At 40.0% G+C, this 17,349-nt stretch overlaps 1 protein-coding gene across 2 annotated transcripts in view; it reads right to left on the reverse strand.

Annotated features, from left to right (window-relative positions):
• Osi24 (Protein) overlaps positions 1-17,349 on the reverse strand; it is a 67,410-nt gene that overhangs the window by 9,119 nt on the left and 40,942 nt on the right. For both annotated transcript variants that reach the window (XM_019040730.2, XM_072299461.1), the window contains exon 4: positions 10,042-10,372. In XM_019040730.2, the coding sequence (XP_018896275.1) occupies positions 10,042-10,372 (331 nt within the window). The remainder of the gene's footprint in view (positions 1-10,041; positions 10,373-17,349) is intronic.

Raw genomic sequence — 17,349 nt, forward strand, 5'->3', positions numbered from 1 at the left:
AGGATAGGGGGTGCGGAAATGACCTTGCGAGGGCAGAGCCCCCCTCCCCCCCCCCCCGATCAACCGGTCCCCGCCGCGTCAATCGCGGGGCAGCTGCTATTGCTGCTATTGGCCTTGTTCAGCTTCTAGGTTGAGAAAGTGGCACTCTAGCCGGCAACCAGCTTTCATGTCTCACTTCACTCTAAGGATCCGCCGTCGCCAAATTGTAACAAAAAAAATTAACACTGCAGCTAATTTGATATGCTAATTAGAGAGTCTTACACTAGACGTGTCATGCGGAATTTTTGAAAAATTCAGAATTTCGTCAGTTTCAGAAGAGTTAGTTTTTGCTGAAGTCATCGAAAATGTCAAACCTTGAGTTTTAGGAGCACGATATCAAAGTAGAGAATTTTAGCCACAGAGAGCGCAATTAAGTATTCGATTTTACACCGATGGATTTCCCTCCTTCTTCCTTTCTTTTTCTTTGAAGAAAGAATATTATTTTTTTCCTCAAAAGTTTATGCATTAGACCCCTTGGTCAAACTTTCGCGAAAAACAAAAGAAGTTGGGATTTTTGGATAGTAAAGGCATTCTAAATTAATTGTGGTAGTACCCCAATCAATTAGGTTACTAACCCAAATTTTGCGGTACTCTCCTAATTTGAGTTGCTGTTCTGCCGCAATTAACTGGAAATGTCCAACTCGGCCAACAAATTGACATAGCATGAAAATTTTGGGGGATAACCCCTAACACTTTTTTCGTGATGTGTTCCATGACATTTTATAATTTTTCCAATGTACTGCTTTGAGTACAACATGAAACGAATTAGTCTGATTATATGTATGACGATTTTGAAACTAGTTTGAACATATTGACGAATTACGTTGTATTTCTAACATGACGTTTAGCAGCATTCAATTCGTTTAAATTGGAAAACCCTGATGCAACCATCAAACTTTCAATCTTACTATTTTTTTATCGGTGTTAAAGTCTACTTTGGTATGGTCAAATTATTGCTTGTCTATGCCATTAAGATACGAGTACTGTGCCACAGGGCTTTGAGAACACATTCTAAATAAACCATCCTAATTGTACGAGTGAGTGTGTAGATATTTTGGGTAGCCATTTTCAAATTTTAATAGCTTCTCTTCAGTTTAAATTATGAAATTTATTTCTTTAGACTAAAGATGCGTAGTGAATGAATCACGTTATGTTTTATGATCATTTAAATTTATTGCGGACAAAGAAAAATGATATACCTATATTTAAGCAATGTGACAACGCCACGGATATCGAACACATATTAATAGTCTTACCGCAGTTCCGGCTCAACAGACCGCTTTAGACTAAATCGTATCAGCGCCACACCTCCCCTCCTTGACAAAAAAAAGCTACTTTTGCATCCGAATATCCCTTAACTTGAACCCATTTTGTTAAGAAGCTGCGACCTGGAATTTTTATCAGTTTGTCGGCTTCTGAGGCTTCTTAATTAAATTGGTATTTGGGTCCTAAGAGCAAAACTCATCTTCATGCCAATCAGAGCAGCTTAACTTGTCACGTTACTTAAGCTTAAGCGGTGCCTTGACTGCAAAACGCTATTTTCCCACCCAACAACACAAAAAACTCGCTAAAAAAGAGAAAAAGTCTTCATGAAGTAAACATTGATTTTTTCGCAATGTCGCTAATGTAAGATAAAAGTTAGTGAGTTAATTTATTTAGAGACATTCAGCACCTTAGGCTATTAATGTCTTCATGAAGAATGAAAGAATATTACGCAAGAACTAGGACAAATATATATGTAATATTTTCTTCAAAAAGTAAGATTCTAATAATATACTCAAACTGGCCAGCTTTGCAATGAAACCCGTTCCGGCTAAGCCAATTATTTGTCACTTGTATACAATTTTTACATCCGACGATTACGATAGGTACATTATTATTCCTAAAATATAGCTTTATTTTTCACCCATGGCAGAAAAGTAAAGTAAAAGGAAGTAAAGTAATGTAGCAGTTTATAAGAAAATCTTTGATAGAATCGCACTGGAAGAAAGTCTTGCACAAACTTGCATTAAAGCGTTCATCTCATAGCAATTGACTACAGTGACGTCTAGAAATGTTTGACAATGCATATAAAGTGATAAAACTGTATCAGTTATGCCAGTTCTCAAGAAGTTATAAGAAAGATATGATGGAGACTTCTAATTGGATTGTCCAAGCCTGCAATTATCCGTCGTTTATCCTTCGAAAAATCATGACTAAAATATTCGTAAAATAATCTCAACGCAAAAAAATATTTTTGTGACGCCTTGCTCCAGAATTAAATAGATCAATGAGCAATAAAAAATTTTTTCTATAATGATATAATAATTAAGAAATTGGCATCTTTCTATGCGCGTTTGAAAATGTGCATTCTATACGTATGTGAAAAGAAGGAGAGTGAATTTAACGCATGACGGTACTTAATTTCTTCGAATTCACCAACTGTTGAATCTTAATTTCTATTTAAGATCTACAAATTCTTTTCCGTGTAAAAAATATCGAAGTTCGACGTTCTATTTATTCGAAATTTAAGATTCAAAAGTACGTATGTAAATTACCGATGAAGTCAGAAAATTGTCGATACAAACAAATTAAACTTTTAGTATGGCTAAATGTTACACTGTCTCCCACTCAGGAAAGTGAGAATAATGTAATCCTTTTAAAGTTTGAAGTTTACAAAATAATTACCTCTTATTGCCCTAAAATCCAAGAATGAAGAATTAAGAAGTGGCAAACTTATCTTCATTATTTGCATAACTCGTTTCCGGCAAGAACCTGGGTCGCAAAACAGAATTCCTGCACGTGATCGAAAGATTTAATTTGGGAGAAATCGAAAGTACCCATCGGTGTCGCTTTCAATGACAGAGACTTAGAGAATTGAGGAACTGACATCTCTCTGATCTTCAGCCGAAGAACAAAGGGCCGTACCGAAAATCAGTGTTGCCGATTTTCCAACTGTTTCGCAAAATTTGAAAAAATACGATTCGTGAGTGAATTTATTGTATCCGATAAAATTGGATATTGAATCAAAATTAATATTTGAAGGAATGTTCTCAGCGCATGCTATTGGCTGCTCAGTCACTCTGTGACGTCACGCGTATGGACTTTTTAAGATAGAGAAGCGTTTTCCCGTACTTTTTTGGTCCGCACGCGGTCCGCAGAGGTATAGGAAAGGTCCACTTGTCATGGAAATAGCCGCATGATTGGGATCACTGCAGTGCGAAGTAAGAGCTTCATGATGGCCTTAAAATCGTTTTGCTGGTCCTAGAATCGCGTTTTGATGCTTGATTCTTGTAGAGTAGCTGAAAATTACAAGATCTACCCATCTTCTTAGGTCAAATATTGACCAAGATTTCGCGCTCTGAAAAATTCGGTTCGTAACGTCATTCACCACGGTAGTGACACCAAGAGGTAAGAAACCAGGGGTGACACCATCGCGATGGATGACGTCATAAACCTCATTTTTGAAATCGCGATATTTCGGTTAATATTCAACGTAAGAAGTTGCTGCTTGGACAGATCTTATTAATTTTAGCCGGTCGACGAGAATCAATCATTTAAACACGATTCTGGGACCAGCGCAACTTACCCATTACAGAGCGGATTGATTTTCCTGTACTAAAAAGGGGTGGCTGGTCATGTTCTCCCTATGTAAATACCCTGTGTAAGGCCGAAATGCAAGTACCTGTTTTTTTTCTCTTCGTCTCTGCGGCAATGCGACAACTCCGGCTCGAGCCATGGGGAATCGGGATCTCGGATTGACGGAGTGATGGGACTGCCCGAAAGCATTTGTTGTTTTTATCGGCCCGCACAGGCATAGGAATACCACGACGGCGCACACTGGATCGAGTTGATCAGAGAGATCGGACATAAAATTTTTGACTAAAACTGCAAATGTTGATGTTTATTTCGTCATGTTTTAAATTTTAAAGGGTGCTTCTAGAAGAAATTTTCACTAGGAAACCACTTTTAGAACCTCAAAGTTTCGTATGGGTGGAGTGATAAGTGTTTAAAGTTTCCAAATTGTGTCCGACCTCTCCTATTGGCTGAATCCACTGTGCGGCGGAGGCAATTCCGGGGAGCCGCAGGACTGCCAACGCTTGCGGAAAGAAAGACGAGCTCGCGACGTATGTACGTGGATTGATTATGAACAATAATTGATGATTATTTGATTTGTAACTGGGTCGCGACACTCGCACCGCGACCACCAAGCACGTATCCGCCGTCCTCCGTTGCCGACGTCGACGTTGACGTCAACGTCACAGCGCAACGTTTGGGTTTGGCTCTCAACACTCATCATATATGAAAAGCTTAAATTTGAAACCCATTAAGTGCTAAAAGGCAATCCCAAAGTGGGCCTGTTTCAAACTTTTAAAAAGGCGTAAAAGGTTGGCCTCGTGCGTGATCAGCGCGTCAGACTATAGGGCAATAGATCCCGGGTTCAAATCCCGGGAGTGGCGTCGAATTTTCGCGGAATTGACGAGTAGTTCTGCAATAACAGAGACTACACAGCCTTAATCCCATAAAATTTGAGAGCCTAGAGCATGGATTTATCAACCCCGCAATGATGTATGCGGACGCAAATAGTAGAGTCCCTAGATGGCGGTAGGTTTCAAATCGAAATATAAACCAATGAACCACGGCGGGGGGAAAAAAGGCGAAAAGAATAGATGTTTCTTATAGAAAATGGCTCATAAATGCACAGGCGTGCATACAAAATATGCATGGCTATTAAAAAAATAGAGGAACTGAAAAATGGAAATTCTAAACAACTTGGTCTCCACCAGATAACATCAAGATTACATATTTGTCTTTCTCATTTAACGGAAATCTAATGACCTTCGTATTAACTATATCTTGAAAGTACCAAAAAACCTCTTAACAAGGCACAAACAGCCAAGCAAAATGAGGATGGCTTAACTCCGACCGTTTGAATAATAACGCCAAACACAATGCGGCCGGCTTGAAACGCATATAATAGCGCCTACAAGACTGAAGGAATACTTCACGCATTGCGCCAAACGCAGTATGATCGGCTCGGTTGGCGTGGGGCGCATATTAGCGCCTACAAGACTGGGTGAATACTTCACGCATTACGTCAAGGTGCGCGCTTTATCATCGAGTATTCGTAATTCATCGGTGTCACACCTACCGCCCGCGGTGTGCACAATTTTTGACCAGTGTGCACCACGTGTGACAAACACCAGTGTACACACAAATCTTCCTCGTAAAAGTCAATTTTCATACTTCCTCGTAGAAGCAATGGTAACGATATTGTTTTTTAGACATAATTATTCAACAAGCAAGCTACTGCTACAAATATAAAGACTAATTAAATTTTGAAATGGAAACGGTCATGTCGTAAACTTTATTTAGTGATCTTGCCATGGCCGTAGAAGATAACTAGAGGAACTTTACTCATTCATGATAGTTAACTGCGATAGTTAAAAGTCGTTTGAAGTAATAACGACATACCTTAACCAGTATGATTGCCTGTTGTTGCCGGCGCTATATTTAATATCATACTGAAAACAGCAATGCACCTGTTTATTTCAACATTTCAGTGAAGATTTCTTTTTAAAAAATTCACATTTTGCAATACCAAAATCAATAAATAAAAATACATTTGCGCACAAAAGTACCCAAGGACAATTATTCTTTGTGAATATCAGCTTCATGAAAGCCTGATCAATTGTTGCCATACTACCATAGTCAATAGTCAATAGTATAATTATTAAGGAAATATAAATTGGTAGAATGCATTAATTTTTTCAGTTGAATATTTTTTCTCGTAGGGAAAAATATTTTTAAAAAAACTGACGAAAAATAGAGGCGAATCCGTCCAGAAGTTTGACTAAGATCCTTGTAAATAATCATTTATTGGTGGCGGTCACGAAACTTATTAAGTCGTGATTCTTTCTTCCTTCCTTCCTTCCAAAAGAAAGTGAATTCTGATATTAATTTGGTCGCTTCTTGACTTTCTGGATAATGACCATCTCGCCACACGCATCTATCGACTTGACCTCAAAATCTGCATGCGCATTTTTGACTCAAAATTTCGATTCAGGGTCTTGCCTCGTTCCGAGACAGCGGTTCACTTTGATACACCATAAAATTAAATCCCAACGTGAGGAGGCAGCTCCGGCTTAAAATCAATACCTTCGAATAAAGTTCGAAAACTATAATGTACAATTTTTAAGATCGTGACTATTTCTTGGATTATTACAGCTAATCTTCACGATGACAATTCTTCCTCCGGCTGGACACGCATGTTAAAATATTCAGAATACGAAATGCATAAGTTGCGGTTCTCTGCGATGAAGTATGATACCGAGGATTAAGCATCGAGGAGTCTAAGGCTAGTTTCCTCGGCACCTGGAGAGAAAAACTTCGTGCATGGGACCCGCAGTTGAGGTCTTATAGATCTCTGAAGTTTTCTGATCACGCACCCGAAAACTTGAGGTCGAGCTGCCGAAGTTCGAGTCAGACATCGAACCACTTCGGTACGTACCGGAGTACTTCAGATGTGTGACCCGAACCCTTCGATATATATCGAAGTACTTCAGATGTCTGACCCGAACTTCGGCAGCTGGACCTCAAGTTTTTAGATGCGTGATCCGAAAACTTCAGAGATTCATATGACCTCAACTCGGGTCCCACGCACGAAGTTTTTTTCTCCGTGCAATATCCTGTCAACATTTAAAAATTTATCGCGGTCATGGATGAGAATCGATTATGATAAGTATTCATCTGGAGGATCTCCGTACTGGAGTATATTCGCACTGGAGCCTCTTTACATTTACGAGTACATATTTATTTTGGAACAATCTGACTTTTTTGTTTCATTTCCAGTCTTAAATAAATTGTTGCAGAATATTCTTTGGAGACACTTCAGTGCACAGGGGACATTAATGTTTTTGGTCCAGCTGACCAATATGTTCAGCCCTAACAGCTGAAACGTATTCCAGATAACAAAAATCTTTTCTGAAGAATGCGAGTCATAGTATACCTAACAAAAACTTCGGTCACATTAAATGTAGTTCGGTTCCCATGACCGAATTTTTCAGTTAGCTGGACTGAACAATTCAGTGTTCCAAACAAACCCAAGGTATTATTTTTCTTCGTGCAGGTGTTTTTATCGCTGCTTTGAACAAAAGAAGATTCCACCTTAAAGCACATTTTGCCCATCTTCATGATATATTGATTTCGAAGTACCTCTTGGTTGCCCACTGTCGGAAAAGTGACATGATGGACATACCACAGAGAGAAGCGAATAGTTTCACGAGGCGCCTATAATTATTTCCCAGCGGCACGGGGCGTGGGGCACGGAGTGGCGAAGACGTATATGAAATGGAAAATAATAAAGGGAAATTAGAATGGGATCTGCACGGCGATGCCCATTGTCCCTGATGGAAAAGTCGAAAGTCACGTAAGGAGACAATGAGTCGAAGGCCGCGTGTCAATGCTGAGAGGAAAACCATTCCTCGGCCACAGATCATTGTTTTTCTCGGCAATATCACTTGTCATCTCTACTCGTCCTACACTCGCACTCAAGGAAGATAGCCGCCAATGGCTGCCACATCGCCAACCCTTGGATCCGCAGAATTTTGGCGAGGCAAGTTTAACGCGTGGAACAAGAAAAGTATTTCGTCACCATACGGCCGAAGTATCACAAGCGCCATGCGACGCTTAAAAATTTTCGCCGCCATTTTATTTTAACAGAAAAATTCTTCAACGAGGCTGTCCGAAAATTTCACTGATTTTTCTTTGTGCTGCCGATAAAATTCAGTGAAATTTTCAAACAGATTCGACCGACAATTCGTCTGTAAAAAAATAAGATGGCGGTGGACACTTTTAGACATCGCACGGCGCTTGTGATACTTTGGCCGGAGGGTGACGTTTTGATTCGAGTCGCACAAAAAAGGTGGAAGTCCAAAAATACGCGTGTGCGTAAATATCCCATTCTCGATAATGTCCACCGTGGCTTATGGGTGTTTGGTTCCCAGTTTTTTTTTCGCACGACTAATGTTAAGGTCACTTGGATACTTTGACACACCAAAAAAATTGGAAGTCTAAATACCCATAAGCCCTGCTAGAAATTATTGAAAACGGTAGCTTGGAACATGAGTTTTTATTCTTATGCCCTTTTTCCATGACTCGATTTATTAAGATAACGTTAAGCAAATCCGTCCTTTCCACGCACATACGAGTTTTGGGAAAAATCCCACTTATGTGCAATGACATAACAGAACTTAATTGAGTTTTTTTTCATAATATGAGGGCTGGTAAAATTGATTTCTTTAGTTTGGTTCACGGCATTATAGAACTGTGTTTCATCAACAATAAGTTACGCAGCTACGAACATTCGTCAAGTGACAAAAAACCGAATGACACACTTACAGATTAATGACGTTATGAATTTAATCCATTTTTTTATTTTTCATCCTACTTTTTTGCCTTATGATGTGCTTTCACTCATACATGCCATACTTTACTACTTTTCATTCTTAATAATTTCTCTTCTAGCTATTCATTAATTCTGTCACCCACTCATTCTTTCATTCAATTACTGATCTCTCACCCACTCGCAGAAATAATAAAATCACAAAAAAGCATGCACCGCCAAGAAAATACCTCTCATCAGGTCACCCACATAGATACCGCTTACTTTCTCTCCTCCATCCATCACGCTAATCCTCCAACTTAACAGTAATCTCCAAAAGACACTCATCACTACTCCCATAACTCACCACAATTTTTTTACACAAACCAAAGCCTATAGATAGATAGATGTACGAGTATCGCAGCGCGTCGATTGTCGAATGTTTCGATAACTCCCTATCCTAGCAACGCTATTTATCGATCAAGGTCATTATGAGAACTCAACAATATCGACTCATAGGTATAATGCATAGTATCATAAATGGACGTATTTCTGCCAAACGGAACTATGTGCAATATGACGTGAGCCCTGTTATGCATATATTCTTATGGGTCCCAGGGCTCATGTTTCAATGCACATAGTTCCGTCTGGCACAAATACGTCCTAATGATTGGTCGGCTCGACGTGGTGGCTCAAAGAAGGTCTCCTCAAGACCAGTAATGATCAGCATTAGTTGATCTAGCAGGTGGAAGAAAAATCCCACTCGATGCTGAGCCCATAATTAGGGTGTTGAAGGAGTCTGTCGGCGACGACAGACACCTATCGATCGGTTGCCCGCTGCAGCCGTGCGTATAGCCTCATCTCAGTCTCACTTTGCTCATCGTCTATGTTCGTGCGAGTAGGAGTTTACGGCCCATCGTTTCGGTCGGGAAATTTCTCCCTGGCACGATGATGCCATATCGTAGGAGTTTCCTCAAAAATAAGCACTGATTACGGCTTGGAGTACATCTCCGTTTTGTTTTTCAGGGTGAAACTCGCAGGGAATGATTCAACATGGCCCCGGAACATATTTTAGAGTCTATGATAATCGATTTGGTTGGTAATATCTAGACTCCATGTGCTTCCGTCTACAATCCCGTAAAGTTGCATTGTCATGGAGAAAAAACTTCGGTTCTAAGGACTGAATTGCAGTTCATAAGAAACATCAATGTTTTTAGTTCAGGCGACTTTAGTCACCAGGAACCAAACCTTAGTTCAGGTAACGGAAAATAAAGAAATGAAAATACGGGAGTACAGAATATGAGCCTTAGTCTGGCTTAAAAAAACTTCGGTTATCCGAACTGAGGTTATGTTCCTATGACTGAAAACATCTGTCACCTGGGCTCAAAACCTTAGGGCTTTACATGAACCGACGAATTATTTCCTCTGTGTACGCTGTATAAAACGCGAAGTATTTTCACACAAGGTACTATTCTGAGGCAAACAGTTCAAGGCGATAATATTTTTTTTTAAGTGAGGAGCTTCCGTAAGTCTGGGCCTGACCCCTTGTGAGACCCCGTTAGGCAAGCTGAGACCCCTCGCCCCCTTCAGTACATAATACTTAAACGACCCCTAAACAAATTCTGATGATTGTCACTCACTTGGATGAGGTAGATGATTTGGGGGGATTGAAGTCCGTGCCGAAAGAGGCGACGTAGTTGTTCTGACTAGCACCATATCCGGTTGTGAGGGGGGCGTAGGATGCGGCCGGGTTCCGGTAGATGGCGCTGGCGGCCGGGCTCTTGTCCGGGAACGTCCACACCCCGTTATAGCCGGTCTCCGAGCCCGCACCCTCCGAGTCCCCGAAGGTGTTGGTGTTGGTGTTGGAGCTTGCGGCCCCGGTGTCCTTGAAGTCGAAGTCCGAGATGCTGTCCCCGCCGCCACCCCCGCCCAGACCCGAGGACCCTGAAGACTGCGCGAACGTTGACACTCCTGAAATTTTAAAAAAAAAGGCATTAGTATTAAAAACATAAGTAATCCTACCAAAGGATTGTAACGAGACCGCACGGAAAAAAATAGGGTAGTCGACACAACCAGCGGCTAGTTAAAAGTGCGCCAGCTACCGTGCAGTAGTTACGATAACTACCGCGGTGGAGATCACAACTAACCCGGTGGTTAAACCAATAACCATATGGATGTTGATGTAACTACCGGGTTAGTTGTGACCACCACTGCGGTAGTTATCGTAACTATCGCACGGTAGCTGGCGCATTTTTAACTAGCCGCTGGTTGTGTCGACTACCCTATTTTTTCCCGTGCGGTAAAAACGGACCTTTGAAAGAGTTACTGGGTCTTGAGTTTACTTCAAACTTTTGCTGGAACGCAAAAATGAATTCTTGCAAAGTTTCTTGCGTACTAGGTCCACAATTTCAATTTTCTAGCACTTGACTAACAAATCCTAATTACACAAGTAGGGAGTTAGTGTTTAAAATGCACCACATGTCATTTTCATTCTTTTTGGTTTGCGCTGCACTTACAATGATTAGTGTGAATAAATTTTACAGTAATCAAGTAATATTTCCGACTCATTTTAAAGTCTTGATATTTTTCAGTTCAAATGGGTGATTTTTGAAGAATCCGAATATAGTAGCTCCTAATTTCAAAACGCAGTTCAGTTTTCTTCAGGGGAAGTAAATTCTAATCCACTCGTACAATGTCGAAAATAGCGGTAAATGCGTTTTACTTTCACAATATCTATGCACCTTACAAGTTGTAGCAAATTAGTCAAAATTAGTTTATGATATCGCGGAAAAAATGAAAATACGAAAAGAGAAGAAAAAGACCGAACTGTAAAATCCTAAGACTCCTAATTAAATTGACTATACTTACCGATAAGCAGCGAGCTACTTATCGTTAAAAAAAATACTGAACCATACTGGTTACTGTGATACTGTGCATCACCTCTAATGCGAGATAGTTGCTTGAAGCGCTATTGCACGCCGCGCTGCGGCGGCGAGGGCGCCCAGCGCGACACACGCATTGGCGCCTACAAACCTAACAGGGATACCTCACGCATTGCGCAATGCGTGAAGTATCCCTGTTAGGTTTGAAGGCGCCAGTGCGCAATGCGTGAAGTATCCCTGTTAGGTTTGAAGGCGCCAGTGCGCAATGCGTGAAGTATCCCTGTTAGGTTTGTAGGCGCCAGTGGGCGTGTCGCGCTGGCAGCACGCCGCTCCGCTCTGTTTAGTGACATTTCCGAGAAATTTTCACTGTCAAACACGCACCAATTTACAAATGAAAAAATAATTATCAGGTGAAAGATTTAACATGAAGCAACGCACTACAGCCCTAACTCTCACTTTTTCATTCATACGTCTAAATGGTTAGAACCAGTTTTTCTAGCTCTGTAGCTGAAATCACTTTTCTGCACAAGAAGTCAAATGGCATGTAAGTTGTGTCCAAAATGAGCTCCCTTATTATTTGGAAACTCCATCCAATTGCCCAAAAAAGTGTCCGAAGTCCTCACTGTCCCGCCGAATACATCCCAAACTGCTTGTTCCTGCGAAGCGCCTTGCCAGGACTCAGGAGGGCCAGGAAATCAAAACGCCTTCAATTTTTGCATAGGCAACACGCCCATCCCTTGAACACGAATAGTTGTATCCTATCATTTTAACCTGCGAAACGAGTGTTTCTTCCCTCTTAGCAAGTATATGTGAACAGCACGCAGTGTCTCTTGAACTATGCTGCGAAATTTAACGCCTGGAATGTGAGCATTATCGCTTGAAATTTAACCCGAACAATTGAACCAATTCGATCAATTTTTCAAGAACGTTGACACCGAGGATTATGAAACCCAAATTCTTTTCCATCATTACACTTTCTTCGCCGGAGAGAGTACGAAAGTAAAAAGCCACATTGTTTTTTATTTGGTATTAATGAAGGAGAATGATGCTGGATTGCTGGGGTCATTTTACTTTCGGTCCTGACGAGTCCGTTCACCAGCTAAGGAAATGAGCGATGCACGAGTGGGACAAGGAAAACAAGAGATTTCGCTTGACGAACCACTCCGGCTTACAAGGCCATGTTGAAAATTAGCTCTGCCGGCCACGGTGCAGCGCGGATCCTAGCGACCAACTTTCACACTCTACACAGCTTGCACCCAAAACGGCGCTAAAGTGCGCGGCGCTGCCAAATTTACTGGTACTTACAAACAACTTAAGGAGCTTTTCTTTGGTTTGTGGGTGTCTGGGAGTTTTCCGCCTTGAAATAATATTCTCCTGCACCCTACTGGCGAGCAGAGCGTATATTGATGGATTACGTTGCAGGAGTTAAGCGGTTAGCCGGTTGACAAAAAATTTCAAATTGGAGTGATCTCTCGCGTACATAAATGGACTCCTTCTGATGATTGCAGCATCTTCGCATAGATTTTTGAACCACTTTAGTTGACGTACAACCAAAAAAAAAAAAAAACAAGCAGTGAACTCCAACACAATGTGTTGATAAGGCGCGTCATTAACTCGCAAATATCAACCCCTTTAGTTTTCATTTACAGAGATTTCAAAATAGGCAAACAGCATAAAAAGAGAATTCACGATCCAACACTGCGAGGTCAAAGACGCACCTTGACGAGACCGTGTATTGTGAAAGTAGAAAGCTATTCGATCGAATTTAAGTTTTTTGATCTGCCTCAAGCAAAATCTTATCAGATTCTTGAAGAAAAGTGCTACGGAATAATTTAAGCGAAGAAAGGAAAAATTCTGTCGAACTCCTAGAAGATAAAGTCGATTTAAAGGTATTTTGGGGCTAAAATACCCAAATCACCGGTAGTAAAAATCCCGTTATATTATTGAAAAGAAATTGACTCGATATAAATGCAATTGCATTAAATACGTCTTGATTTTGTTATTTTAAACGTCTTTCCATGCAAAGAAGTTCAACCATGTCGTTGCTTTATTCATTCATGAATTGAAAGTAAGCAATCTACATCCCGAAAATCTACTGATTTGCCGTAAAAAATTGCAGAAACTTGATATACCAGGTCGATGCACCCACTCGTTGAATTTACCAACCAATTTTGTGAGTGCAAATGTGTAAGAATCAATATGCTATAGTCATTTTGGGTGCATTTATTTTTCATGAAACAATAATAATTTCAATCCCGAAAAACCATCAATTTTCCGTATAAAATCGAAAAAATCAAAATATGTCAACTCCCCGACGTGAAAATTAGATTCTACGTATGTAAAATGTAAATACTTATGTATCGATATGCTGAACAGAACTATGTGTGGACAGTCAGAAGCCCGCGGCAACATTAATTCAACAGAAAAACTGTAAAAATTAGATAGGATTTTAGCCGCTTTGCCCGCCTCTCCTCGCTACTTACAACAAACCGTTCTTATACTCATCTCAAAATTTTTCTCAGAGCTTTGGGTTATTATCAGCTTCCATTTAAACTCCGGTTCGATGGCCGAATCGGCTGCCAAAAAAGCAAGCCACTGTTGAGGGGTTCTATGAGAAATTCGTGATATTATCGGCTCTCAGGAAATCACCCCATGGCTAAAATTGGTGGTATAAATGTTTAAGTGCTTAAAATAATCGTATTCAAGAAACTAAGGAATTAAACTATGGAGTCAATTTCTTTTTAATAATATAACGAATTTACTACCGGTGATTTAGCTATTATAGCCCCAGAATACTTTTAAAGCGCCTTTGCGTTCCAGAATCTCGACGGAATTTTTTTTTTTTTTTTTTGCTTAAACGATTCAAGAAACATTGTAGTTAAAAATATAAAGATTTTTCGATTTGGACGTATGAAAAATGTTTAACTCGTTCAGGCACACCGTGTATTGTATGGAGTACTGCTGTTATTCGACCGTTGTCTTCAGGTCAAAATTCTTACAAAGAAGCCCCTTGCAAGAGGCAAATTTTTTATAATTTCTCCCAGTTTTTTCAGCGTTAGGTATATAAATGAATTGTTTGTCAAATTTTGAGGTCAATTATATTTAATTGTAATTTATACTTTCTTTTTTTCCCCTTCATTTTATTTTTCGTATCGAGGAGTCGAGGTTTTGTTGATTTCTTCGGATTTCGATTACTGTAACTTCTCTTCTATTCGGCCGATTTTTATGAATGAGGTCTCTTTTTATTTGTGTTTTAACGGAGAGTAAGGAAAAAATTGCTAAATACATGCGAAACAATTTTTTTTGAAAATTGGATGAATCCTAGCGTGACGGTGAAATGGTTAATGAAGCGTGAGTAATTGGGGTACGGGTATCGGCCGCGTTGGGACCCAAGGCCCAATGTTCTTCGTGACGCCGACGCAGTGATCAGGAGCGTGGGGGCGAGAGGGCTTAGTGGACTCCTGTATGAGCCACGTTTAGCAAATGGTCTAATGAGTCTCGAGGCTCATCACAGATTGCACTTACCACTATCCTGGTGGCCCCGGCTATCAGAGCAAGGAGTACCAACTTTTGAAAAGGATAACAGTGTTGTGGAGATATGTCAAAGCAACGTTGTGAACAAAACGGAGTGAGTGAAATTCTCATTCAAGGAGTGCCGAACTGGTCAGTCATCCTCGAATCAGTTCGCTTGCTTCCGCTTATATATGCATATTTTAAATCAGCGCGCCCCATTCTAAGGTTTTTTTAAAAAAAACCAAGAAACGTAGACTCTTGGTATTCATTACACATAAACTAGCGAGCCCCAGAATGAGAAACAAATTTTAATCATTATTATTGACGGATTAGTAAACTTTTTACACGCTTTGGAAAATCTCAGAAGTTCGCGGTAGTCACTTTTCGGTAAGGAACTAGGGGACTCGGTTATTGTATCGAGGGGGGGGTCGAAACGATCGCAAAGGCGGTATACTACGTATACGCGCCAAAAGAAAGAAAGGAAGAAAGAAAGAAAGTTAGAAAGGAGTAGGTAGGTATTAGATAGTAGAGATAGTAGTAGTAGTAGTAGTAGTAGTAGTAGTAGTAGTAGTAGTAGTAGTAGTAGTAGTAGTAGTAGTAGTAGTAGTAGTAGTAGTAGTAGTAGTAGTTGGTGGTAGTTGTTGTAGTAGTAGTAATACGAATAGTAGAAGTAGTAGTACTAATAGTAGTAGTGGTATGGTAGCAGTGATGGTGGTGATACAGTAGTAGTATCAGATGCCTAACTAACTGTGACCATTCGCAACGCTGTAATTAAGTCACGGGTTTTATTAAAAAACAGATGAAAATGTGCGGTAAATTAGGTTCCATATTTGTCCTCGTTGCTATCCATTTTTCAGGATTTTTTTGCAAAAAGATATTGTCAGACATCGCATACCGTTCACATTGACTTGTGAAAAGGGAAGGAGCACTAATTTCGACGATTAAAATGATTGGATTCAACTATTCGTGTTCGAGGGACGTCCGTATTGCATACGTAAAAATTGAAGGCGTTTTGACTTTTCCAGCCCGATGAACAAGATGCTTTGCAGCACTAGGTGGTTTCGGGTGTACTTTGCTCCAGAGAGGGTGTAAAACACACATTTGGGAAATTGGATGCTTTCTAAAGAACGGGGGACGAGAGGCTGATGGGAGAGCTTTTCAGCAGCAAACCCCCAGAAAGTGTCCTTTTTGTTCAACAGAAATACGATAAGAAAAAAGAGAAAGCCTACAATTTGGACTTTATTTTGTGACCAGGAATTATTATTTCCGGCTCATTTTAGAAACATGCATACCATTTAATTCCCCGAGTAGGTTGGTTATTTCATGGATCGTCCAGAAGCAGTAGTTCTTTATTGAAAAATGTAGTTCATTTGATTTGAGAACGTTAGGTTTTCTATTGAGGTTTCTTCTCTCTTCTCATATCATTCGTTAGTATTATTATTTGTTATATTGTAATGTCTATTTCCTTACGTTTGTCTGCTATTTTTTATTTTCTTTATTAGTCTTGTGTGTTTTTGCAACGTAAAATACCGATCGGTTTGTTAAAAATATAAAACTGGTGGTGATGATTAACTATGCAAGTTTATTTCATGCGATTAGATTTTTGATTCTCTGACAATGTGGCAAGAGCAAACGCACACAAACGAGTTTTAATTACAAGCTCGCTGCACTCCGGAGTATACATTTCCTCATCGCGTTAAGCGCCATAAAACTAACTGAATACCCTTTAATTACCTACGATGCACCTCGTACAAAACCTGAGTATCCCAGCAAACAACAACGATTGTTTACTATTCAGTGAAGTTCGGTAGATTTTTTTAGTAGGTAAAAATTCAATTTATTTCTCGAATCCTCACAGTGCAGAATCTATCCAGTTAATTGGATACGGTCGCTGAATGTCTGTAAATATTTCGTTGCGCTAGTTAGTTTGTTGGGCGCTGTTCGTAGTCGGGACCAGTTTATAAAAATGTTTACAGTTTGCCGAGAATATTTTAGAAGGTCATTGACACTTGCATGACTATTGAACAGCAATGCGAGGGATCCAATCGATGACCAGGTAAAATAATGAAATGCAGTTTTCTGCAAATTGGATCCTTCAATATTTGAGCTCCAATTCTATATTCCATTACATCGTAAGTCTGTTTCCAAGATTACAGAATTTTACTATTAGTATACGATCAAATTTGAGAGCAATTTGATTATCAAAGTAAAGAATTAGGTCGAATAATCAAAACTTTAGTGGTTCCTAATCTTGTGCCCCACAGGACGTAATGATAGAAAGAGAGCTTTTCTATCAATCTACCAGTATTTCATCGCATTGTTGTGCATTTCATAGTTTAATACTAGTCAACCACTCCAAAGCACCTGATTCGTACGGTTAAATATTCTAGTCAAATGCTTTGGAAGGTTCAGAAGTTGACGGTGTACATGAATGAAAAAGTGTGTATCACCAACAGCTCATGGCGCTTACCGGGTTTTGAATGTCCACTTTTCGAATGCCCTTCCCTTCTTCCCCTCATTGCATTGATGCCTCCATCTAGTTTCCTTTTTATT

The sequence above is a fragment of the Bemisia tabaci genome, chromosome 4 (genome assembly GCF_918797505.1).
Source record: "Bemisia tabaci chromosome 4, PGI_BMITA_v3".
NCBI lineage: Eukaryota > Metazoa > Arthropoda > Insecta > Hemiptera > Aleyrodidae > Bemisia > Bemisia tabaci.